General features: G+C 33.0%; 4 protein-coding genes across 6 annotated transcripts; 1 reads left to right on the top strand and 3 right to left on the bottom strand.

Annotated features, from left to right (window-relative positions):
• Positions 1-6,854: 6,854 nt before the first annotated feature.
• LOC108192793 (probable protein phosphatase 2C 71) lies at positions 6,855-14,725 on the bottom strand. Of its 3 annotated transcripts, none has more exons than XM_017359280.2 (10): positions 14,358-14,712; positions 13,172-13,968; positions 11,778-11,944; positions 11,029-11,250; positions 10,039-10,105; positions 9,283-9,370; positions 8,927-9,096; positions 7,942-8,085; positions 7,628-7,756; positions 6,855-7,243 (listed from the first exon to the last, which is right to left on the bottom strand). In XM_017359280.2, the coding sequence occupies exons 1-10, from the start codon at positions 14,611-14,613 to the stop codon at positions 7,067-7,069; spliced, it is 2,217 nt and encodes a 738-aa protein (XP_017214769.1). In that variant the 5' UTR covers positions 14,614-14,712; the 3' UTR covers positions 6,855-7,066. The 3 variants fall into 3 exon arrangements, with proteins under 3 accessions (XP_017214769.1, XP_063935914.1, XP_017214770.1); XM_064079844.1 differs by having other exon boundaries at positions 11,029-11,247; XM_017359281.2 differs by lacking the exon at positions 11,029-11,250 and having other exon boundaries at positions 14,358-14,725.
• Positions 14,726-16,253: 1,528 nt separating this feature from the next.
• Positions 16,254-17,338, top strand: LOC108224860 (chlorophyll a-b binding protein CP24 10A, chloroplastic). The gene is made up of 2 exons (XM_017399603.2): positions 16,254-16,644; positions 16,743-17,338. Exons 1-2 carry the CDS (start codon positions 16,418-16,420, stop codon positions 17,290-17,292), a joined length of 777 nt encoding a protein of 258 aa, XP_017255092.1. The 5' UTR covers positions 16,254-16,417; the 3' UTR covers positions 17,293-17,338.
• Positions 17,339-18,148: 810 nt separating this feature from the next.
• Positions 18,149-20,506, bottom strand: LOC108224992 (uncharacterized). The gene is made up of 4 exons (XM_017399773.2): positions 20,086-20,506; positions 19,942-20,002; positions 19,694-19,838; positions 18,149-18,620 (listed from the first exon to the last, which is right to left on the bottom strand). The coding sequence occupies exons 1-4, from the start codon at positions 20,303-20,305 to the stop codon at positions 18,375-18,377; spliced, it is 672 nt and encodes a 223-aa protein (XP_017255262.1). The 5' UTR covers positions 20,306-20,506; the 3' UTR covers positions 18,149-18,374.
• An 802-nt stretch (positions 20,507-21,308) lies between these two features.
• On the bottom strand, positions 21,309-22,605 carry LOC108226100 (cationic peroxidase 2-like). Its single transcript, XM_017401050.2, has 3 exons — positions 22,384-22,605; positions 21,918-22,080; positions 21,309-21,763 (listed from the first exon to the last, which is right to left on the bottom strand). Exons 1-3 carry the CDS (start codon positions 22,588-22,590, stop codon positions 21,345-21,347), a joined length of 789 nt encoding a protein of 262 aa, XP_017256539.2. The 5' UTR covers positions 22,591-22,605; the 3' UTR covers positions 21,309-21,344.
• Between the last annotated feature and the right edge of the window lie 3,636 nt (positions 22,606-26,241).

The raw sequence follows: 26,241 nt of genomic DNA, 5'->3' as shown, positions 1-26,241 counted from the left end.
CGCTACATAAAATGTTACTCCCTTCGTCCCTCTGATTTCTATACATTTTCCTTTTTTGGATGTCCCACTTAATTCTATACATTTCAAAACCTTCTTAAAGTGGTAACCTTTTATATTATAAAAATCCCAACCACCCACTACTTTCATCCACTTTTACAAATTTATCAATTATATATTGGTGGGTTCCACCACTTTAATCACTTTTCTTTCTCTTTCCTTTTACTTTATATTTCTTTATACATTTTTCTTGGTCTCCGTGTCCAATCCAAACGCATACATATCAAAGGGACGGAGGGAGTATTGTATTTAGGGTTAATTATCAAGTTGGTCACTGAAATGGGCTTAATGTATCAAGTTGGTCACTGAACTCGAAACGCTATCAAAATGGTCACTAAAGTCACCATATCAAACACGTACCTTGAAATATGAGTTCAAGTAGTAAAAATATTATTTATAAAGATTTACACATTATTTTTAAATGTTACCACAACTAACTAAATGTTATGACTTCTAGTATTTAAAATAATATATTTATATTTTATCAAGTTTATTTATTATTTATATTTTATTATATAGTTATTTTCTTTGTTTTAATTAAAAATAAATAATATATAAACTTGATAAAATCTAAATATATTATCATAAATATTAGAAATCATAATCTTTTACTTGGTTTTGATAACATTCAAAAATAATGTGTAAAACTTTATAAATAATATTTTTAGTACTTGAACTTATATTTCAAGGTACTTGTATCATATTTATGGCTACTTCAGTTGCCATCTTGATACCGTTTTCAGTTCAGTGACCAATTTGATACATTAAGCCCACTTCAGTGACCAATTTGATAATTAACTCATTGTATTTAACACAATATTTTAAAATCTCAAAATTTCGAATAATTTAAAATATACCAAATATTTCACAAATTTATCGTTTCATGAAGTCCAGAAAAATCCATCGACATTTGAATACCATCAAATTTTTAGTGAATTTTAAATTATCTCAATTGACGAATTTTTAAGTATAATTTTAAAATCATGATTGAATACCACCAGATTTTGTAACGTAATTTAAAGTCATAATTAAATATTCCAAAATTTTGATACATTTTTTAAAATCTCAATTTATGTATTATATTTACCCCGTGACCCCTCAAAGTTTATATATTATATTTCGAAATTATTTCTGAACACACAGAATGATGTAAAAAGAAAGTATTCTAACTAACATAAACTTAAAACTAATATACATATTATTACCTCTTAAACAGTTAAAGTTAACGACTGTTTTTAACGGAATATGTGAAAGGATTACAAACGGAAAGTTAATACAAATTTGGATGACGAACTGCCACGTTATAAAGTGTGAGTATTAATTTGACAATGACCCAAAATCCAGGGATACAAAGTGTAAATAATCACTTACATATAATCTTTAACCACTCAAATTTGTTCCTCAGTCTTCCCGTACTCCAACGTTACAGTAATTGCATTTTGCATCCGTGTCCACGTTTAACGCAATTTCTTTTTAAGAATGTACTCTCCCGTTCTTAAATATAAGGGTCTGTTTGGGAGTGCTGTTAAAAATTGCTGTGCTGTCAGAAAAATTGCTGGTAAAATAAGTACTGTTGTAGAAATCAGATAACTGTTTGGTAATTTTTTGATATTTACTTATTTTGAGTTATCATATAAAAAAATGTTTTTGTGAGGTTTTATAATGAAATCTATAACAGCATTCTGCAAAAACTGAAAAGCAGCTTTTTCCAAAAGCATGGGAGGACCCGCTTTTTCTAACAGTAGCTTTTCAGCTAAAAGCTGCTGTTCGGAAACGCTGCTTTTCGATTTACCAAACAGTTTTTCACCTGCTTTTCAGCAAAAAGCTGCTGTTGCTGTCTGCAACAGCAACCCCAAACAGTACTAAGTCATTTGACCATTTGACACGCATGTTAAAATGTTTTGATTATATAATTAAAAATATTATTTTTGAATAAAAATATTATATCAATATTTTTATTCACAAAAGGAAATACTTGAAAATAACATTTCTAACTATGTGGTCAAACCATCTTGAAACGTGTGTTAAAAAGTCAAAAGACATATATTAAAAAATGGAATAAGTATTTTAATTTATGAAATTAGATAATATTCAACTCAGATATAGATACAGAATTTTTGGGTATTCAATTATAATTTTAAATTATGTTACAAAATCTGGAGGTATTCAATTAAGATTTCAAATTATGCTTAAAAATTCCTATGGTATTCAAATGAGATTGTTTAAAATCCATTAAAATTTTATGATTTTCAAATGCCGATGAATTTATTTGAATTTCATAAAATAATGGATTTTGTGAAATCGCTTGGTGTATTTTAAGTCTTTTAAAAATCCAACCAAAATCAATGAGGTTTTGAAGTATGGTACTTAAATTCTAAAGAATCTATATCAACTCTGCCACATTTTATCAAAAATCCGCACAAAATCAAAATCACATATACAATTTACTAAATCTATAGATCAAAAACAATTATTAAAATCTCAATTGAATACACCCTCTAAATTAATCCACGACATTTTATCATGAATCTGCATAAAATTAAAATCAGATACAATCCATAATCCATTAAATTAATACGCCCCTAAGAGCATCTCCAACTATTAGAAAATGCCTTTAGCCAAAAAGTGAGTTCGCATACTAAAAATAAAAAATATAGCCAACTTCTTCAAAAATTCACACTCCAATCATAATCATCCCTTATCTATAAGTTTATCCAACCTCCCAAAGATGACTAAATTTGGCAATCCTCTACATGTCTTTAAAAAATTTATAGGAAGATTAAACATCATTTATTATCATATTAAACTGATATATTCTATTTCAAAATTTTAAAATATTAATAACATACTGTTTTTAAATAATAACCAACTAATATAGTCAATACCATTGAAGCAAAATGTCTTACAGGTTCAACAAATTTTACAAAATATCTTACATTCCAAACAATTATAGACAACTACATTGGAGATTACGCGAACCCCAGTTAGATTCAGACATGCTATATACACACAATTGCATATTAGAGAAGATTGAAAATATTATATATACTCAATTCTGATACTCTACAATTATATTACATGTACCGGTCATATCTACCATCATAATAAATTCGAAGTTAGTTAGAAGTTGAAAATTATGACTCAAATTATATACACACAGTTGCATATTAGAAAAGATTGACAATATTATATATATTTAATGCTGTTACTCTATAATTATATTATATGTAGTTGAGTACACTATCTACGTGAATCTATTGATTATATGTTATCAATGAGAAATGATGTGTATTAAATGTATCAATATATAACATCTATATATTAACATCGTATCATAATCAGACACCCAAAATTTCAATTATTGAAATATATAGCTCAAGTTTTTTACATTCAGTGTTTTTGAATAATGGCTAGAGTGTTTACGATATTTTGCGCTCTATCACTCTTCATTATTTTTGTTGTTGGTAAGTTTTTTCAATGTTATTTATATTATTCGAAGTCAGAAATACAAAAGTATTGGAATCGGAAGAATTTTCCAGGAAATGTAGTATTTATATTTGAATTTTGCAGAAAATATTAGTTATTTTTTAAAATTGTTTAGAAGGCAAGACAATATCTTGATAATCAAAAACAATCTCAAGGAATCTCAATGTCTATAAAATCATCACAATTTGTATATGTATAATTATTGTTTCATAGTTTGATGTAGATTATATTTTCAAACCATTTGAAAGAATCTTCATAAAACTTATTCGTGATTATATTGAATATATGTATGTGTGTGCGCGCGCATATAAGCATGACAGAGTCTTTGCAATATTATGCATTATATTACTCTTCATTATTTTTGTCATTGATAAGTTTTATTGTTAAATTTGATTATTTTGTTTGCATAAAAATGTAGATCTTCATAAGTTATGCATTAATCTATAGAAATCTTTGAGTAATATATACATTTATATGTTGTCAAGGTGGTGTAAAATCAAAATTAGAAGTGGAAGAGAAACCATGGCGATGTTACGGATTTCTAAATGATTGTAGCGATACAGACCCAGATTTGTGCGATTCAGATTGCTGTCAGGCTAATTGCTATCATGTATTTAAATATCAAGGTCATGTAAATGGTTTTTGTGGTCAAGTTCCTGATACTCAAGAATTTAAATGTAAATGTTGGTTTGATTGTTGAGTTGTAATTATCTTTTTATCAATAAAAATTATTTTCAATGTTATTTCAATCTTTTATTATTCTCTTTTCCTTTTGAATGACGGGCTATTTTAAAACAGATTTAATTTAAAAATTAGAAATTAATATTCATATATAATGAATTGCTGTACATATTTAAATCTACATAATGTATGATATCATTGTACGTTATTGTAAGTCTGACACATCATTAAAATTTTGGGGATTCATAAAAATTATAAAATAAAAATTTTGGCATGGTATTTTAAGCTAGTCATATTTGTTTTAAACTTATGAATCGATAACTTTTTATATATTACATGTAATTAAAAATACAACATACATGATAAACATATATATAAATTACTTTTTTAATTTATTCGTTAGTTTTATGAATTATTTTCATAATTAAGTAATTATTTTTATTACTTAATATGACTATTTTTTGAAGTAAAAAGTCTATACACTTATTTTATCAACTCTCTATAAATTACATGTAGTCGATTTGACTTTACTCAAGTGACAGAATTGTTATATCCATCACGATACAATACACACACACGAATAAACAATCGGACTATAATTAAAGGGCAATGCTAGAGAACCCAAATTTTTTCCCCAAAATTTGTTACCAAATGACGTGGCGAAATTTTGGGATAAATATTTGGGGTCCCTAGCATTTTCCATAATTAAATACTCAATAAATTTTAAGTAATCTATCTCGATAAGCTACCGTGTTAAATCCTCAGTAACATTTCTTAAATTGTCAATTTGTCTTCGAATTTAATGTTTTATTTTTAAGACTGATACAATTTCTGAAAACGATGTTTCAAATGAGACCAAAAATTCGAAAGTGCCCCGGATGATATATTGGTGTGAAGTGAGTGCTCAATTAGACAATTAACTCGAATTAACAATAATAATAATTATATGTTTATTTTTTAATTATATCATAATTTTATATTAATTCAGATTCGAGTAATTAGATATTTTTTTAAATATATTTTAATATCTATACTATACTATTAAAACCGAAACATTAAAAGTTTGGTCGATCGGTACTTGGGCCGAAATATGGCCTATCTATACAATCAAGTATCTTTTTAAACTAAACATATTATCTAACCAAAACCACTCAATCTTCTAAATTAACATTGAGCAATATATCAATTACCTTTTTTAACTTAAACACATCATTTTTTTTAGATTTTATAACTAAAACATTGATCTTCTAAAATAATATGGGCAACATAATATAAAAAGATAACATTATTATGTACAATTATAAATAAATAATCGATAACATTAAAAGTTTGGCCGGTCGGTATTTGGGCTGAATTATGGGTCTCTCTATACAATAAATTATCCTATTTAACCCAAACATATTTTTTTTTATATTTTCTAACTAAAACGACTCAATCTTCTAAATTAACATTGAGCAACATATCAATTACCTTTTTTAACTAAAACGCATCATCTTTTTAAATTTTCCAACTAAAACGCTGATCTTCTAAAATAATACGGGCAACATAATATAAAAAAGATAACATTATTATATATAATTATAAATAAATAATCGATGATATTTTCCAACTATAATTAAAATTATTTTTAAATACTCTAATGACCTCCAATAATACCGAGATATTAAAATTTTGGTCATTCGATTGGTATTTGACCTTACGGACCTCCTTAATTTATAAATGTTCTAATGATTTTTATTATTACCTATTTAGCAAAATTGTGAAAATATTAAAAAAAAAAATTGGTTGTAAGCTATTATTATATGATTAAAACCGAAACATTAAAAATTTGGCGTTCATCAATATGTGGGCCGAGATACGGGTCTATTTATATAACCAATTATTCTTTTTAACTGAAATATATTATCTTTTTTTATTTTCTACCTAAAAAAACTCAATTTTTTAAAATAACATCGAGCAATATAATAATTATTTTTTTTAACTAAAACATATTATAAAATTAATTAAATTTATAATATACACGATAAAATAACAAATATATTAACCACCCGTGCAATGCACGGGTTAGTATCTTAATTAATTTTAAATATCTGAAATTTTTCTTCTTGTGGAGATCTTTGTTCCCCGTTCGAACAGAAATCAAAAAGCCCCCGTTAAGGATCATGATCTACAAAGGTGGAAGGGGGAATGGGGTGGAAAATTTGAAGTAAAAGTGGTGGGCATCATCATTATTCTCTCGGCTCTCCAGGAGGGGAGGATCCAACTCAACCTATGATGATCAGGGTACAACACTCATTACACAGTTTGATAGCTAATGCCCCTCCACCGCAAACATGGTCATCAATCCATATGCATGCTGCACATTTTTCATTCACTTTATTACTCCTCAAATCCACCCACCCCACTAAACAATCCTAGGAATATCCAACAACTCAGATTCTGCATAAAATATCATCGCCCCATAACCTGAAATTGCCACCCTCCCTGTGTACATACCAGGGCTGAGAAAAACCGAAACCGGTGAAAACCGAACCGAAGAAAATCGATCCGAAACCGAAAAATAAAAAAACGAACCGATGTTATGGGTTCGGTTCCGGTTATTGGTTAAAACATACATCAGGCTCTCGCAGTGAAAAATAATTTTTCGATACCGGGCCCTTTAAATAGAATATTACTCCAGCAACAGCTCATAATTCATAGTGCTACTTGCTAATGATAGTAAAGGAGTGTCCTTTATAACTTTACTACTAAAAATCTATGATCAGTGCATGAGCAGCTTAGCCAGCTTTTACAAGAGTGATATCGAATCTAAAATATATAACAATGGAGGAGGACAAAAGGCTTAGGCATTTGAGATCAACCTCTTTTGGACCAGAGATACAATGACAGCAACATCATCAAGCTTACCACCAGTATATCCCTTGTACCCAGCAGCCCGAGCAGAATCTGCAAAGGGACTATTTCCAAATGCAGACTTCCCCACTTCTTGCGCTCTTCTAGCCAAGAGTTTCGCTATTTCCTATGTGACAGACGACCCAACAATAGAAATGCATTAGTATGGCAAATACACAGATTCATCGCAAAAGACTTGAAATCTCGTAAAACTACTAAATTCACTAAGATTGTATTTAACTTCAGGCAACAGTCGGTGTATAAATAGTAGACCAAGCCTAGGCTAAGACCTACACTGGTCTGAGGTGCACTTAGGGATTTCAGTTAATGTCCCTTCCTAAATCAAACACGGATGGGATGGATAATTACTTCAAGAACAATGAGGGTAAGACTCCAGACCAAGTAAGCTAGAGGAATGCACATGTACAAAAATTACTTGAGTATTGAAGTTTTTGGAAAAATGATTCATGTCCACACAGATAAGGGAGAAAATGGTTTCTGGTCAAGGTACCTGGGCATTTATTTTGGCATCCAATGACTTTGCGACAGTTGATGCTATCTCTTCCATATATAGGTTGTCCAGAAGCCCATCAGTTGCAGTGACAACTATGTCACCAAGTTCTAAATCAATTTGGTATTCCTAAACACAATCAATAAGTAACATAGTGAAGTTAAATTAAATTTGGTATACTGCCTGTCCTCCAGAACTTGACTTCATTTAGTGACTATAAATTATAGTAATTGATATACAGATTATTTGAAAAAGAAGAAAAACAAGTGATGCCTTTAACATAAGTTGCCTGCATTGATTTCAAGAAGATGTACCTCCACAAGCTCAGAGGGATCATGACCTTTTGCTATTTGCAGAGGAAAGTGGAACTCGTGATGCATTGGAGAAGAACATCTATGAACAGTACCATTTCTTATTACGATGAACCCCGAGTCTCCAATATTAGCAACATGAAGAATCTGTTCAGCAGACTCCAAAATTTAATGGTAGATTTATAAAGAGGGAAGGAAGCATTACGAAAAAAACCTAATAGAACTTTGACACCTAAATAAATATATGGACAGAATATAAGCAGAACTCGCTTTAAAACATATATTTATTCTGCTTATATAATTACACTCACTAGACTGCTGTGATGTTCAAAATGAGCAACAGTGGCAACCTTGGACAATGTGATAGCAAACCTCAACAAAAATTGAAACATACTGGTTTATCCAATTTCAGCAAATTAAGTGTCTCCGACCTTTTGCCTATTATATACTCTAAACCTCTGCCAATAATAAGTCGTCCTTCCTCTTTTGGTCGTGGATTGCAGTTCAAAATTGTTAACAGTACAAAGAGTGGAATAATGATGTTTCATCAACTTCTTGGACAGCAACTCCTGCTTTAAAACTGTGACAAGTAACTGGTCTACTGCTCTTTGTAGCAGAGTCTCGAGAAATATTAAACACAAATCAAGTCGGCTCATGTTCAATGTATGACTAGTTGCAGTCTACAAATACTTTTCCTTAGTTTGGCCTTTAAAGTTTAATCACAATTTGAACTCCTCTAATGTGCAGTCATCATGCACATGTGCATTCTTCATGTTGCATAATAACAAAAAACTAACTTAAGCAGAAAACAGAAATTGAATAAAACTAAACATGATATTAAAAATTTTCTACACCCAATGTTAACCACTAGCGGAATAAGCAATTTTCTTGTGGCCGGAAGAATGGAAGAATCACAATTCACGTTGATTTCAAGCTTACTATTATCATGTTGATCCATCAACATGAATGGAAGAATCATATTGTATACCTGACCGTCAAAGTGAGCAAGCAATATAGTTGATGATCCAGGAGATTGAGCTTCCGCGACAATTCTGTGAAGAACTTCTACAGGTTTAAGAATTGATATACCACTGGAATTTGAGACAATTTTCCCACAGTGTTCCATGAGTTCTCGAGCATAAACTCCTGGATTACTGCCTGAACCAGATGATAAGACAATACAAAATTTAACCCAAATACCTCATGATCACAAATAGTTCATAATCAAGTAAATTATCGTGTTGGAATTAACGATATCTAATTATATATAATGAAAACTCATGAAAAAAAAAACAGCAAAAAAATTATTACTTGAACCGACAAGTGTTAAATCTATAATGTTACCTTCAAGCGACCATTGTCCTACTCCATCGGCCACCCCTAGCCAGTTCAGATTAGTAACAAAGTATGATTCCTCTCCACCTGCCAATGCCTGGCATTTATTATCTTTTGAATCACTTACCCCATGATGCGAAACTTTAAAAGTAAAAACTTTAACTATAAGAGATTATCGCAAGTTTCAGTTTTGAACTTTTTGCTGAAAAGTTATTATGATAGTGTACCTTTCTAAGATGCAAATAAAAGTTATAATTAGTTTAAAATAGACTAAGGCAAGAAATATATCCTACTACAAATAATAGAGATAATGCCATGTGTAAATCGTTAGAACTGAAAAAAATCTTTGAGACAATAACCAGCATTATATTCTGAACTTAAACTGTAGGTCTCTCATATTTAAAGTCTGCCGAATCATTAGTGAATTAGCATCTTATAATATTGAATGATTTTAATCCGCATACTTAGTTCATCTGATTGATAACAATTGTACATGAAGCTTTAAAATGGCACCGCAAAATTACCAAGTTTGGAATTTTCATTGAAAAATACTTTCAAATTTAATTTATACTTGAAATAGCATATGTTACATAACTTTCAAAGCGCATCCAACCTAAAATATCATATATACCTAATTTCTTAATTTCTATAGAACCTAAACATTACCTCAACAACCTGCTGACCTTTAACTGTATAAACCTACAAATCACTCAATAATAATTTAAAAAGTTGCATCATATACCATCTAATGGGATAAATATATACCTTAGAGGGATGAGGCAATAAAGCTGCACCAGATGAAAGACAGAGTTCTGGAGTAGATATTTCTTCACTGTTTAATAACATAAAAGAAGAAGTAAACAAGGGTTGATGAAGGTGGAGATTATTAATTCAGCTTTACATGACATAAGAGCTTTAAGACGTAAGAAAGCTAAGCTGCCTAGAGTTTTATCACTTTATGAATACACTCATACACAACACCTCTATATAGTACTTATACCTCCATATCTAGCTACAAATCGAATCATATTTTGACTTACCAGCTTAACAGCATTTTGAGCAGTTTTGGCGGAGAAGATTGTTAAATTTTACTACCTTGCTAAATTTTACTTAGCTCCTGATATAATGCTCGAGGTTTGTTTTAGGAATGCTGAATTTAAATGGATTTACAAAATTAGTTACATTTCCTAAGAGCTTCATGTTTCAAAATTTAACCAACAAGTCTATAAATCTTATGGGGTCTGCTTTGTTGAAGGGCGGCACCGATGCTTTCTAGGATCTGGATCGAAAGTACCTAATAACGGAATGTCCAAATGGAGCCTGTTGTTTCAAGATACCTTCTACATATTTAGTTATATGGTGATGTAAAGAGATGCTGATATGATATATAAAGAAGGTAGAGAGAAATATCAAAATATGAGTAGAAGTAAATATAACATATTCTTGACTGAGTAAAGTATTTATAGCATTTCTCCACGTGAGCAGCATGAGGGTTGTTCGCCTTACATGGGTGATGTTGACTAATGCTTCAAAGCTCTCGAGGTTTTGGGTGGGAAGACTTAAAGCCTTGTGCGAGTACATGTGGCAGTAGATACTGAACTTCTATTAGTTTTGGCAAGGAAGATATATGTGCAAGCTTTGGTACAAAGCTTTTTCCACTCTATGCTTATCACGAATTTCAGACAAACTGACATACTTGTAGCACTTTTGGTTCCGATGTTATTAAACTTAGGTAAGCCTAATATGGGAACATACCCTAGGGATGATCTGCTGGAATCGATTCCACCTGTATCTAGGTCTCTAGATAATTCTGCTAAGTGAGAGTTGACATCCTTCAAGTTCCTGCTTAGATCCTCAATATCTCTCATCATTCTCATCATTTCTTCAAACTTTCTGTTTTGCTCATCAAACCTGCCATTCTGGTCTTCAATTTTCGTCTCCAGAATTTTGATGTGATCTTCCATGTCTGTAGTTCTCCTTGTGGATTACGTGTACAATATAACTTGAATATTAGCTTTCGCTGAACTGCAGTAGACACTATGGTATAAATTTATTCTAGTCTAAAAGAGAATCTGACATTGACAAACTGTGTGCCACCTAAATTACTTCATAATTACTGGTCCATCATTAATTATGCTCTACCAGAAGTCTCAGCATAGAGATTGTTCCATCTTTTTCGATTTTTATATATGAGCTCAAAATTTTAAAGTGAATGATGTCCAAGAAAATATTATATAGCACAAACTGCCTGGAGTGTTTATTAATTTCTGCTAGGTAATATGCCCAAAATTGATACACGTGACAATTAAATGGCCAGATAAAATGAGCACAGAGTTTACCACGGCATATGGTATATGTTGTGTCATCATCTATTAGAAATACATATTAAACAAGGCAGAGCTACGCTTCGCTAGAGTAACAATATACTGAGACATCTTCATCTCTAGGAAATGCTGATTTAGTTATCTGTTATTTTTATTTAAGAATTGGGATAAGAATAATACCTAATTATGTGATTTCTTATTAGCTGCATGTCCGCTCCAGCATCTGTGAGATCTCCACTTGATACTTCAACTGCATCACTATCAGATACTCTTGCCATATCTCCGATTAATACTTCAACATCTGTTATCTCTGGTTCTAGTGTTGAGATGGAGGAACTTTCATTAAGCTGTTACAACATAAACAAAACAGTGGCATCAGTGTGGCAGTGATAAGTCTTAATTCCATGATATACGGAAAAAACACAAGAGCGTGCATCAGGTCCAACGGAAACTAAGGTATGCCATAGGTAACCTTGAGTTGAGTAGGTAGGGGCGTAGGGCTACTGACTTACGTAATGCAGCACTAATTTGAATATTACCTATATACTGATGTCTGATCTTGACCACAAGAGTACATAAAAAGAAGAAAGCAAACTGTGTAAAAATCATCTCAATCATGAGTTATAGTAAATAAAGCTACAAACTACCCCCATTGAATTTTGCTCAGTTGCGACACAAAATTTTGAACTGACAATATGCTTTCGAAATATAGATAAACGCTAGTACGCTACCATGACTAGCAATTAACAAACACACTAAACATATAAGGAACTGATAACGTTCCCCAGGTTCTATTTGTTTACATTGTTAAGATGGAGATAAAAAAGCACAAACAATAAGATTAAAATTTGCTTTACAATAAAGAGGGTAGAATTGACTCAGATTTCATTTAAATTTTGAAGTACCAAGATATCCAAGCAGATGTTATAACTTATAACATTAAACTAACATGGACTAGAGTACCGAAAGTGGTTCTGCTAGTGTCCTAGTGTCAAACCTGTCTAATATTAAAAGAAAAGAATATTAGAGATGTGATGTTGATCATTCCAAATCATAGAAAATAAAATTTTCACCCTCAGATGAAGAGTTCATATAACATAGCTACCCAATCAGCTCTGCCACAACAGTAACTTACACGAAATCTAAGATTTTGAATGTTTATGGAAGTACATGACACTAAAGAAATTTAAGCAAATAAATATAATTGGCTCTATTAGATTTCTACATTATCTTCATTTTTCAATGTTTTATAGTTTTAAGATTTTCAATGAATCTGCTCCAGTGTCTGAAAAACTGGTCATAACTGTGGCTCTTATTTAGTTTATAACACGATACTTCATATTGAAAACTTCAACCTATACAAAAGGAAGAACCATGCATAATATATTCAATCTAATGGCATCGTTGATAAGTTTAGTTAAGAATATAATCACTGTAAAACAAAAGAGTTGCAGCTTAAGTACCAAGCTTCTACACCTTTCACCCAACACATTCAAGAGAACATAGAAATTCAGATACCATATTATGTACTTGAAAAAAATCATGGAGTGACTAAGTGACTGAGAGAGGCTAACCATTACTGGCGTTTCAATAGTTTCTGCTTGAGGAGACTCTTCAAATCCAGCAGCTTCACTGCTAAGACTCTCTTGGCTATCGTCTTTACAAGCATCATTACTTTGTGGAACTTCAGTGAACGACTCGGGTAAATTTCCAGAGTCAGACAAAGAGTCATTATAATTGTTTCCTTCATGAGCATTACCGGAGTCCACATCATGTTCTAATATACCAACTGCTCGGACAGAATTATCGATACCTGCATCTTCCGTCCTGATATTCTTTCGAATATCCCCTTCATCACTTTGTGCAACTTCAGTGACTGTGATGCCTACATTTACAGAGTCAGACACAGATTCATCACCAATATTTGGTTCAGGAATATTCCCTTCTATTGTTAAACTATTATTAGAAAGAGAACATGTTGATGTAGAATTTTCATGACAATTCTTCTGCGTTGAGTTTTCTGTCATACATGCATTTTCAGAATCCAGTGCCGAAGTAGACGTCTCCTCGCTAGCATTTAGAATATCAGCTTGTGAACTTCGTTCATCACTCTCTTGAATTAAATTTTCACTTGATGTTGGTATAAAGTCACTATGTTCTTCACTAACATCCAATCCTTCTCTCTCTATAGTTTTAACAACCACTTCTTCCTCATCGTTTCCATCCAACACTTTCAAATCATAACTTATCTCATTGCTACCTCCTCCCAATTCTCTTAACTCTTCCAATTTTCTCAATTCCTCTAGTTCCCTAATTCTTTCCATTTCACTAGCATCCCCAAACCGAAATACAAAACTTCCATCAGAACCCTCTACAAAAAACACAACCATTAAACACTTAAGAAGAGACCATTTATCTTCAGAAGAATAACTCAACCAAATTTACAAACTAAAAGAACACAATCTTAGTAACTATTAAAACATCTCAATCCTCCTCCTATTAGCACCATGAAATTTACGGTCTCTAATCTTTAGTGAGCTGATGCCTATGTTTAGTGCTTTACTTGTGGTATCAAAATTGGAGTTTCCAGGAAAAAACAACCTCTTACAACTAGAGAACCATAACTCAAAGTGATGCAGGGCTAAAATATTAAACCATATAATTTTCAATACCTAATGATAATTAGCAATTGCTCAAAAAAAAAACATTTTATACTGATTTCTAAGGACAAAATTTATACAAGTTGAAGCAAGATTGTACCTGAGGTAGAAACAATATCGAAATCGGGGGAGGAGGGTGCTGATGAAATGGGTGCACAGAGCACAGTGAGATTGAGCAACCCATTTTTTCTTCTTGTTGTTCTTGATTTGCTGCTAGTATTACAGGTGGGTTTTGGGTTTAGAAGCTGAAGCTTGAAGATAGGGTTGTAGAGCTTGTAATGTGGAAGAGAGGAAGTGATGAATGAGGGAGAATCAAGAGATGTACACAGCTTGTCGCCCATTTGAGTAGAAGTCATGTGAAGAGAGCAGAGGTGATTATGGGTTGGAGATGAAACATGGTTTCATGTTAATGGTCAGCAATCAGCATAAACTACAACTCCAATTGTCTTTTCAGCAACATACTTCCGTGATAAAAGTAAAGAATAACGCTAGTAATTTTTATCCTGGACAATCGTTTTCGACATTATTTTTTTTATTAAAAAACACAACTTCTTATATGGAGGAGATTATTTTTTATGTGAAAGTAGTGATCCACTTCTATGTTTTATACACATATTTTGAACTTTTCATTATAAATAAACACGGAAAACAAGTCGTTAGAAATTTTCAGGATGGTTGGTTTATCCTCTTGTCCTAAGATACTCATCACATATCTCGAGAAGTATTGTAAGCCATGTTGATAAAAACGGGAATTGGATTTAGTCGGTAAAGGCACCCTCCAGCGATTAATCGGAAATTAATCGGAGTGATTAATCGGATCATTAATTGTAATTAATTTAATATTATTTTTTAAATTATATATATATATATATTAATATAATTATATATAGTATAAATTTATAGTCATATAAAATCAAAAGATTAATAATTTTTTATAACACAAAACATGCCTTTATATACATATACAAATCCAGTCATCTCATATATAAACTTGAATTGATTGAATCTGCGAAAGATGATATTGCAAATTTATGTAATTAGAGTTTAGCAGCTAATATTGAAAGAGTGAAAGGTAATAAAAACAACTTTAATTTTTGTGTTTTGTCATTTTTGTGCCTTTTGTTTTATTTTACATTAAATTTAAAATTTTAATTTTTATCACTTTTTTTTTCACCGATTTTTGACCGACTTTTTTCCGATTACCCGACTTTCGACCGATTATTCCCGATTTTCAGAAAAAAACGATTTTTTTCACCGATTAACGTTTAATCGAGACGGTGGCCGACAGAACAGCGATTAATCGGCGATTAATCCCGATTAATCGCCGATTTTTAGAACACTGATCGTAAGACATATAAGTTAAAATTATCAAAAAAAAATTATTTAAGAACTCATAAATCTCATATACAGAAATTCTCATAAAAATATTCAAGAAATACAGATCATCGCTTAGGTACAAATGTTTAATCTCTCGGTATTAAGACAATTATCTAGAAAGTGTAATCCGTAGTTTTTTGTTTTTTTTTTGAAAAAAATGTAATCCGTAGTTAAAAAAGGTTTGTTCATAAAATTGGAAAGAGCGGATTTTGACAGCTCTTGAAAGTGCATCGCTGGTTAAAGAATGTTATTGCTTCCGATTTTATGGATTACACAATGCAAGAAGAGAAAGACTTGAATGACCTTGCTGCGGAAGAAGAGAGTTGACACTTGACAGTAAAAAAATTGTACTCTGCTATTTTCACTCTACTCTTTTTAGACCTTATTTCCAAACATGACAGAAGAGATACTATGAAAATAAATAAACAAAAATTTAATTATTTTGTGTGATGAAGAGAATGAGTTGCCCCACCTCAACAAAGAGGAAAGACCAATTTGAAGAGGTGATCCAGGTGTATGGTAAGAAAGGGAGATGAAGTGAACACAATTCTGTGATTGGTCAGAAATCTATCCAACAAAGATGATGTTTTTAATTACATCCCTTATTCAGATTTCACTTATCCTACCTGGCTCCATACAGAGCCACCATTTTGATCCCCTACACTCACTACTCTCTTCTTTATTAACAATCCACATTTGTGTCTTGTTAGTTCATATTGTAACCTCAAGGCTCAAGCACCATCTCAGCCTATATTAATATAAAATTATAGTAGAGGAGGAAGGATGGCTGCTACATCTGCTGCTGCTGTGCTAAATGGCTTGGGGTCATCCTTCTTGTCTGGAGGCAAGAGGAGCCAGACCTTGTTGTCTGCACCCATTGCCAGAGTTGGTGCTGCATTGGCTCCTAAAAGGCTCAGTGTTGTAGCTGCTGCAGCTGCTCCGAAGAAATCTTGGATCCCTGCTGTTAAAGGCGGTGGCAACCTTCTTGACCCGGAATGGCTAGATGGCTCGTAAGTTTGGAAAATAAGATAATTCTGAATTGCATTGCATTTACATTGCACTATTTCTATATGGTTGTAAAAGTTGATGACATTTGATCTTGCTGCAGGCTCCCAGGTGACTTTGGATTTGACCCTCTAGGTCTAGGCAAGGACCCGGCGTTTCTTAAATGGTACAGGGAAGCTGAGCTGATCCATGGCCGATGGGCAATGGCTGCAGTTCTTGGCATCTTTGTGGGTCAGGCTTACAGCGGCATCCCATGGTTTGAGGCCGGTGCTGACCCTGGTGCTGTCGCACCATTCTCCTTTGGAACACTCCTCGGAACCCAGCTTATCCTCATGGGATGGGTTGAGAGCAAAAGATGGGTTGATTTCTTCAACCCTGAATCACAATCAGTTGAATGGGCCACTCCCTGGTCGAAAACTGCTGAAAATTTCAGCAATTTCACTGGTGACCAAGGATACCCTGGTGGCAAGTTCTTCGACCCTTTGGGGTTTGCTGGTACCGTTCAGAATGGTGTTTACATTCCCGATGAAGACAAACTCGACAGATTGAAGCTTGCAGAAATCAAGCACGCTAGATTAGCTATGTTAGCAATGTTGATTTTCTACTTTGAGGCTGGCCAAGGGAAGACACCCCTCGGAGCTCTTGCTTTGTAAAGAGATTTCAGTTCAACATTTTATGTATAAAGTAACTTGATTCAGAAAGATCCTGGATGACTAAACTTATCCCTTTTATCTTATGAGTTTAGGCTTTATACCCCTCATGTTAAATTACAACTCAGCAAGATTATGTAATAAACTAGTACTATAGCAACTACAATGTCATTGACTATCTTATTCTCTGTTGCAAGGCAAAGCAGGATGATTTAGTTACAATAAAGCTCCATACTGATTTGAGAAGAAGATAAATGTGAACACCAAGTTCATAAAAAAAATTCAGAAAGTAAAGTTATTTACGAACCCAGTAACAAAATCTTGTAATTTGGATACAAGAATGAATAATAATATATCTGTTCGCCCAGAACAAAAAAAGAACCGGGGAAGAATGAAAAAATATTTCAAATCAAAATTTAATTAAAACCCAAAGAAAGCTAGTGAACTAAAGTATTGCAAAGCCTACTAAAATCGACACACTGGGGACGCCTTCCCAAAATTGATTGTCTAGGACAAGGTGCGCCCTTGAAACTATGGAAACTACACATAAACTATTTCGTGAAAATTCAATCTTGCTGGTATTTAAAAAACGGTTTTCTATGGTGTGTCCATGGGTACACAATAAGCACTAACTTCTATAACTTTGGTGCATTTCTATTGGTCATCTAATCATAAATAAGGATGGTCCCCTGACATTTACACCAAGTCCACCAATTAGAATCCACCAAACTCATCAAATTTAGTGTATGATGTGTGCCCATGGGCACACACTAGAAAAACCCTTTAAAAAAACAAATTCATAAAGGATAGAAGGTGGCATCACAGCTAACTTCTATTATCACGGCACAACAACCACAAATAAATACTCAAAAGGAATTTTATTCCTCTAAATATGTGGATTTCATCTAATACAGATATTCTGATGCTTCTGCGGTCATGGACCGGAAAATTGTCTTACACTTACAGTCAACATGAAAGATGGTTTAACGGAATAAGAAATGCAAGTACAGGAAAATTGTTTAAAAAGGGTAAAAGCACAAGTACAGCAAAATTTAAAGCATACATCTATCAAAGAACTTCATCCACTAACCCATAGCCATCAAAAATTCACCTTCACATACCACCTCGCCTCCAACATATGCCTTCCCTTCCATTTTTGCTATTCCAAAGCGCTTCTGCAGCTTGGTGAGCGTCATTTTCATCACCAGGGTGTCTCCTGCAATCACTGGTTTTCTGAACCTCACTTTGTCAATCCCAGCAAAGAAAAAATTATCCTTCGACCCTCCCACTTCTGGTTGCAACATAACCAAGCCACCAACCTGTGCCATTGCCTGGACCGAGCAGCAAAACAAGTAACAAAACTAACATCGGTGAGAATATGTGAGAATAGAATATAACTTGTCAGACATTAATACTTTTTCCAGCATAGTGTTGGTACTAATTGATGAATGGCATCTGTTTTTATGATAACTGTATGTAAATTAAGTCATGAAGATCTCAAGGATTATGTAGTGAAAAACAAAGTAAACTACAAAGACAGGCAATAAATTACTATATTAGAGAACCTTGAAATCATGTGATAAACGTTAGAGCATGTCCTGAATATAGACATTCAGTGTGTATGGCTTAACATTGCCGAACAGATATATAGACAGGTAACTAGATTAACTAATTAACACATTTAATTATATATTGAAGTTGAGTTTTTTGAACTTGCAAATTTTTCGCAGAGATTAACTAATTAACATATTTAATTATACTGATTTTGGAACAAGAAGCAAGTATATGTCTTTTCGAAATCTTCAGAAAGAAATTATGATGTCTCTATTATTTTGCTAGAAATATAGAAACATAAATAACACATCAAATATCATATAGATTTTCAGGAATAAGGTATCACCCTAACTTGGCTGAGTTCACTTCTGTAAATTACTTTTTCTTTCAGGAAATCCTGAATTGATAGTATTATAACTAGTGATTATAAAAAACACAACTACTGATTTCACGAGGATCATATAGTTTTGAAAATCAGTAATTCAGTACATTACATAACGGTTTCCGGAAACAAATGATAACACACCGTCAATAGTATCACCAAAACTCTTTAAGAGTAAGCTAAAACATACAACATTACAACATTTTGTAATTATCAGTTATCACAATGATAAAATTAGAATGTACTAAAACATAAAAATATTAACGTAATATAATATATTCTTCAACATGTTTTACGATACATATCTAAAGAAGTCCAAAACACAAACTACACAAGATTGCAGGTAAAGCTCTCAACCTTAATCAAAATATTGATGATTGATTCCAGTACAGCGAGCCTAAGTATTAAGTATTTAAATATATCAAATATCATGCAAAACGATCTCATTGTTTTAGACATAGCAATTACCTCAATCATGAGCACACCGGGCATGATTGGCCTATCCGGAAAATGCCCCGGAAAAAAGTTATCATTGATGGTCACATTCTTGATAGCAACAGCAGATTCCCCAGCTTTGTATTCAATCACTCTATCAACTAGAAGAAACGGAAAGCTGCATTTTCAAGAAACAAATAACCCACATATCAAAATCACATCTTTTATCGAAATTCAACCAAATCAACACCCAAAACTATCCAAAAAAACAAGAGACTAACCGATGAGGCAAAATCTCGCGAATCTGGTTGATATCCATGACAGTTGGAAATGCAGGGTACCCTGTTAATAAAATCACACAATTAATCAAAACCTAACTTTATTTTACTAAAAAAACACCAATCAAAGTTATGAAGCACACTCACTCAATTCAATTGGAAGTTCTTGATTAGTTGATTCTTTCTCAGGAGGGGTACAATTGACAATGAAAGCTTTGTGGGTCAAGTTGGAATGGGTGGATAAGACTGGGGATCCGAATTGCTTACGGGGCAAAGCTAGAGAAGGGGTAAGGAGGGTCCGATTAGAAATGGGTGAGTGAGAAGTGAGAGGAGAAAACAGAGCATGAGTGAGAGCTGAAGAAGCCATTTGTCTGTGTGTTTGTGAAGATGAAGAATTGAGAAGATGGGGGTGTGTTTTAGTTGAGGAGTGGGGCGAGAATGCCGAGGTGTGTTGAAGAGAGTTGGTAGTGGTTTGGTCCGTTTGGAGCTAGTAGGAAGTGCACGAGGGCGGAGAGATAGAGAAGTATATTTCGAGACGGTAAGTCGAAGTCTATTTTTTCACAAGTGCGAAGCCAGAAGTGTAAAAAAAAATTCTTTATACGATCGTGTGAAGGACTTTCGCATGTTCATTACGAAACCAAAAAATATCACGATAATCATTCTTTCAATTGTGATTATCATGATAATAGATTGTAATTATTGTACTTGCAGCTACATAATCATTATATTTTAATCTTTAGTTTTAGAGTTTTATCATGAGTATTGTAAGAGAATATTTAAGAGGTGTTGTCAACTTGAACTTAAAAAATTATTAAATTTCTCGAATATTTAATTAGACTTTTAAATTATCCTAAAAAATCCTCTGATATTCTATTAAAATTTTCAATTATATTTAAAAACATGATAGTTTCAATTAAAATTATTTAATATTTACTCAAATTTGTTAGTATTCAAATGCTGATAAATTTTTTGTACTTCATAAATTATTAAATTTTGTATATTATTGAGTGTATTTTATGTCTTTTGAAACTACTCCCATAATTCATGGGGATTTTAAAACGTCGTACTTAAATCTCAAAATTCTACATTAATTCTATCATATTTTATCTAAAATCAGCAAAAAACTAAAATCAAATATAATCTGTTAAAATCAAAAATTATAATTAATCTATTAAAATCCGGGCGAAAACTCCCCTCTTAATTAACAAAAAAACTTTTCGAGATTTATCTCATCTCCATGGCATCTCTTTCTTATCAAAATTCTTAACCAAGCACAACAACTACGTTATATAAAACAAAATAACGAAGAAACTCTGTCAAAACGAAATAATGAATAAAACAAATACAAATTGGCTCTATTTATGGCCAATATAAACCACATAATGTCATTCAAATCAACCGATTTCTCAGTTAATTGTTGAGCAAACTTTACGAATTTCCCCAGCTGTACCAGTTTTCACTTCAATCCCACTCATTTTAATCATCGACCTTCCAAACTGAAAGTTTAAAGTCAATCCAGCCAGTCCCCTGATACCAATATATCTCTGCACCACATTTTTAGTAGAAGCATCTGCCCATAGCCTTTGATCTAATTCAAGAATTCCTCTGCTACTCTGTACATTTTTGAAGAACGAATGGTCGAACTTGTCACTGCTTCCATAGTCTAATCCGATACGTTTGCTTCCGTCTCCGTCTACGGGACAAAGCGATTGAAGTGTGGGAAGAAATGTGGGATCAATTGAGGGATCAGCACCACCAGTGGTTGTGAAGTTGTACAATCTGTATCTGATGAATTGGCATGCCACTGTCCCGATAGTGTGCCCGCCTATATTTAACATTGCCATAACATTCGGTTAGTATAGTTCGAGTGGAACTGGTAACGGAGGAATTTGGAAGTCAACAAAATTTGAGGTTGTAACTGGAACTAGCGACAATGTTGCGGAACTTGTAACGAATTAGAAGTGTTAATTAGTTCTTACCTACTAGTGTGACGAGATCTTCGGTGCTTAGACCTTTAGCTGCAAACTTTTGCTTCTGGACTTCAACTGAATCGGTAAACCCGGGCAAATTAGCAGTATCAGATGCTAATGAAACGCGTCCATCTCTGCGGCCAGTAGGCACAAGATATGTCAATGCACCAGCCTGAACAAAACAAATTAAATAGATGAGATCTTTAATACCTTCTAATCACTTGGCTAGTGAATCGTGCATAAAACAAGTGACCGTTAGAATACAATATGATCCTGGTAAGCTCTCTCCTCTGGACACCTTAAGGTTTTAGAAGAATTGTTCACTTAACATTATATCAGAGTTTAGACTTTCGGGAGACTCGAGTTCGACTCGGTGAACTCCTTGTGACCCCAAATATTTTCATAATTTATTAAGGACACGAAGGCGAATTTATGCCCCAAAGATGGGCACAAAAGAAACATGCATGCACTTTACCTGAACAGCAGCGTCGCGAGCAGCAAGAGCAAGAATATCAGCGCAAGATATGGTGTTAGGGCACGCAACTTCGAGCTGTGCCTTGGCATCATCAATAACTTCATACCCTCTCAACAAAAGATTCGGAGGAGCCGTTTTCTCAGTCGAAGGCCCGTTTATAAGAATCGAACCGTCGCAGCCTTGAACAAAACAGTCATGGAAAATCATTCTCAGTAACCCGGGTGCAACAGTTCGATCAGATTGCACATGTTTAGCAACGGTTGCTCGAACAATCGATTCAGCTTGAGGACAAGTGCGTGCATAGAAGCCTAGCCGCAAGCCTTGGCCAAAGGCCGAGGTTGCGGCCAGTGCAAGCAATAAAAAGAAGAGAATGTTAGCTTCGTTTGCCATTGAAGATGCAAAAAATTTAAATGAAGTGTTGTTTTGCTTCAGTTGATTGAATGAAAAGCTGGAGCTTGTGATGATTGTGAGGAATGGAAGAAGGATGTATTTATAGTGGAGATCACTTAATATTAAACTCATGCAAAAGTCAAACACGAAGCTGAAGTCAACTATCATCTTTCAGAAAGCTTCAAAGGCAGTTACGAGATGCTGAAAGTCTTGATTATTTTGTGCAATTTTTTGGGCAAAAAACTGTACTACAAAATGCATTTTATTCACCGTCTCTGAAATTACAGTAACATAGACTTATGCAGTTGGACAACGCGGATTGTTTGAGAATTGAGACGTGTGCCTTTCTATATTTAGAAGGTTTTGACTTTCGAAATATTGTTGGGTCATTTTGGTTGTCTTTGATTTATACATAATTGATTTATTTATTTCATCTTTTCTTGATTATTGATTAGGAGGCTGATTTTTATTATTATCTTTCATTGTTATATTCTTGGGTACACGCACAATGGGTTGTGTATTGTTAGGTTACACCCAATGTCTATAGTGTTGGTGTCCTTACTTGTAAACATGTTGCCGGTATTAGTATTGTTAGATTTTTTTTATAATTGTTTAATAGGACAAGAAAGTTTTATAATTAGCTGTCTTTGAAAGCAAAATTTTAGATGGCAGCTTTCACAATATCAAGAATTCTAGTTTCATAGTGTATATGCGCCACAAAAATATAGCAATACTTTTACACAGAAGAGAACGTAAAATATAATAATTTTAAAATAAGGGTGAAAAATTAAAATCTGTTTAAGAATTAACGATTTGCAGATTGAATCAGATCTTCTGACTAGCTGAACGCGTAGAGCAAAGCGGGCTTGATGAGCGCAGATGAGGAAATGATAGAAGAAACATGAAGCATGAAAGCGGGCAAGGAAAAATATGTCAGTGAACTTGAACTTGTTATAAGGCTAAGAAACGACAAAGTTATAGCGACAAACCATATTTTTTTCATGTAAAAGTAAAATCATTGTAAGATATTTTTATTGAGTTATGGTCAAATGCAAAGAAGTTGATTACGATAAATATCTTTACAATAAAACGTGATTCTAGGATTTGAGGATAGCTTTAAGTACCAATTTAGAAATTTTCATATCATTAAGATTCTTCTACTGCACGATTGTGTTCATATCCTCTTGTTAGCCCAAGTTATGATTGAACTTGGCTCCCCTAGAGAATATTATAGGTCATATTAGTCAAAAAAAAGATTCTTCTATTTGTCGCTAAATTTTATTTGAAAACTTTTTTATAAAAATAATTTATTCTATTTTTTTTAAAACCTGGAGAAAGAAATTTTCTCATAAGAGCATTATTATGAAATTTATTATACTAAAATTCACTAATTTTTATTTATCATCTACTACTTTTCCCCGGCCTATAATCACCTTACTAATAAAATGGGTCTTTATGGCCCTGACCCGTAAATGAACTTTTATGAGTGGTTTAATTCGATACAACGCGCAAAATCATTTTTTCTATAAATAAAGATGCTCTTGAACCCAACAAAATCAAACAATCAGTCAGTTCAATCATGCATGCGGCCTGGGAACACTTTGGGGTGGAATTAGCCCACTTTCCCAAGCTATATATCCCCTAATTCTGGTCATTGAATAAATGAAACTTTAACCTCCACAAATAAAAGGTTCCTTGGACTTATCTATCAGTATGGCTATAAAAGGTTTTTTTGGTGGACGTGTCACAGCTTAGTCCTATTTTTTTAAAAAGAAGAAGGAAAATCTTATTGCAAGAGATCTTTTCTTCAGATCAAACATGACATTTTGAAAATTTGATTATTCGCGAGAGCAGAAAATCTTAACAGTTGCATCCAATCACAAACTAGTTGATGTTTTTCTAGAATTTTACGCATATATATATATATATATATAGAAGAAAGTTATATGGAGTACTATAATTTTTGGAGTCCTTGGAGTCCCAATCTAAACCCTTCATTTTTTTTAGATCCAATGGCTGAGGATTTTTGATTTAATTTTTGTTTTATAAGTTTAATTTTTTAAAACCCCAGCCCGTTCATTTTTTTGAGTGATAGTGTCTTTATGCGGCAGTTACAACTGCCTGTGAGTGTGTCCAGGGGATTGCGTAGAAGTAGTGTCCTGCAGTCGTTAAGCCATTTTTTTCTTCTTTTTTTTCTTTTCGTTCTTTCATTTTGAGGAGGCAATATCTACATCCCTTGGATCATTCTCTACTCTTCTCCATAGCAAGTGTTTAATGTCTGATAAGAAGGCCGAATCAAGTAAGTTTTGCAGAATTTTTAATGCATTTGTTGTTCATTTAAAATCCTGTACTGCAAGATCGCGTGTACCTAAGAATTGTGTGCAGGAATTTTTTATAGCTAATGTATTTTTCTTCGTAGCATCATTACAGAGTAATGTTCGTTCAAATCTTTTTGCAAAAATCAACTTTTGTCTGCATACTGGCATTTGGCTACTGACAAGTTCAAGCCTTTCTGATTTTTTAGAGTTAAAGCAGAATATGCATAATACTCAAGTTCATGAGGTAGATGCAATCACTTGGGATGGGCTCCATGTGTCCAACGTTTTGCTGGGTCAAATTTGGAACTGCACTCGTACTTCTGGGAATTTTCCAGCATGGTTTCATATGGACTGGCATTCCTTTATAATGTGGTTGGCTCTAAAGGAAAGACTACTCACCAAAGGAAGAATGAACAGGTTTGGTATTATATTTATCTGACTTATGTGATTTGCGGGATGCAGTTATGTCTCAAATGTGATATTTAGAGGGCCTTTTCTTATTTTCAAGATTGGCGAGAATACACTCAAGGCAGAGTGCTTCGAAACAGGGCAGTGGGACGGGGAGTTAAATTGGCTACTCTCGTTTCTTAACATTACCATCTATCAGGTGTGGAGAGAGCGGAACCACCGCATGCATTGTCAAATGGGGTGTACTGATGTGATCAAAATGCGGCCAGAGTAAAACAGTGTTAAAACAAAATTGTTTTCTTGTACTAGTTTCAAAAAACAAATTAGAAAAGACCCTAGTTTAGTATTATAACTAGTATAGATTAATGTTAGCTTTAGCTGTTGATTACATGTATATAAAGGAGTTTTATTAGTGATATTTACTTCCTTTTGCCTGGGGCATGCCCCCATTATTCTGTATGAAATCCTTTTCTTGTTAATACTCCATCTGCAATTTTAAGTTAAAGGAAAGTAGAGAACAGGGGATGAAAATTAATATCTTTCTAACCAAGTTCATAAGAGCATGGTGAGATATGATGATAAAATTTTTGATGAAACGAAAAGTTAGTGAGACACTCATAAAATTTTAAAGGTTTAATACTTACACCACTTCCTAAAATTGTAGGAAATATGCTTGTGCTCCACACTAGTAGAATATATGTCGAAATGTCTAATCTAATTTATCTATGAAAACAACTCAATA

Source organism: Daucus carota, chromosome 6, assembly GCF_001625215.2.
Source record: "Daucus carota subsp. sativus chromosome 6, DH1 v3.0, whole genome shotgun sequence".
NCBI lineage: Eukaryota > Viridiplantae > Streptophyta > Magnoliopsida > Apiales > Apiaceae > Daucus > Daucus carota.
Note: the sequence above shows the minus strand (reverse complement) of the source record. Positions and strands in the feature narration are given on the sequence as shown.

What these genes read in the sequence shown, in the direction of transcription:
- LOC108192793 (XM_017359280.2), bottom strand. Translation starts at nt 14,613, where the DNA reads ATGACTTCTACTCAAATGGGCGACAAGCTGTGTACATCTCTTGATTCT. An exon ending in AGGACAATGGTCGCTTGAAG is followed by an intron (nt 9,097 to 9,282) that starts GTAACATTATAG and finishes CATCTGGTTCAG; the next exon opens with GCAGTAATCCAGGAGTTTAT. An exon ending in TTGCTCACTTTGACGGTCAG is followed by an intron (nt 8,086 to 8,926) that starts GTATACAATATG and finishes TCTGCTGAACAG; the next exon opens with ATTCTTCATGTTGCTAATAT.
- LOC108224860 (XM_017399603.2), top strand. Translation starts at nt 16,418, where the DNA reads ATGGCTGCTACATCTGCTGCTGCTGTGCTAAATGGCTTGGGGTCATCC. An exon ending in CCGGAATGGCTAGATGGCTC is followed by an intron (nt 16,645 to 16,742) that starts GTAAGTTTGGAA and finishes ATCTTGCTGCAG; the next exon opens with GCTCCCAGGTGACTTTGGAT.
- LOC108224992 (XM_017399773.2), bottom strand. Translation starts at nt 20,305, where the DNA reads ATGGCTTCTTCAGCTCTCACTCATGCTCTGTTTTCTCCTCTCACTTCT. An exon ending in AGAACTTCCAATTGAATTGA is followed by an intron (nt 20,003 to 20,085) that starts GTGAGTGTGCTT and finishes TTTTATTAACAG; the next exon opens with GGTACCCTGCATTTCCAACT. An exon ending in CGCGAGATTTTGCCTCATCG is followed by an intron (nt 19,839 to 19,941) that starts GTTAGTCTCTTG and finishes TTGAAAATGCAG; the next exon opens with CTTTCCGTTTCTTCTAGTTG.
- LOC108226100 (XM_017401050.2), bottom strand. Translation starts at nt 22,590, where the DNA reads ATGATTTTCCATGACTGTTTTGTTCAAGGCTGCGACGGTTCGATTCTT. An exon ending in CTCGCGACGCTGCTGTTCAG is followed by an intron (nt 22,081 to 22,383) that starts GTAAAGTGCATG and finishes TGTTTTGTTCAG; the next exon opens with GCTGGTGCATTGACATATCT. An exon ending in AGATCTCGTCACACTAGTAG is followed by an intron (nt 21,764 to 21,917) that starts GTAAGAACTAAT and finishes TGTTAAATATAG; the next exon opens with GCGGGCACACTATCGGGACA.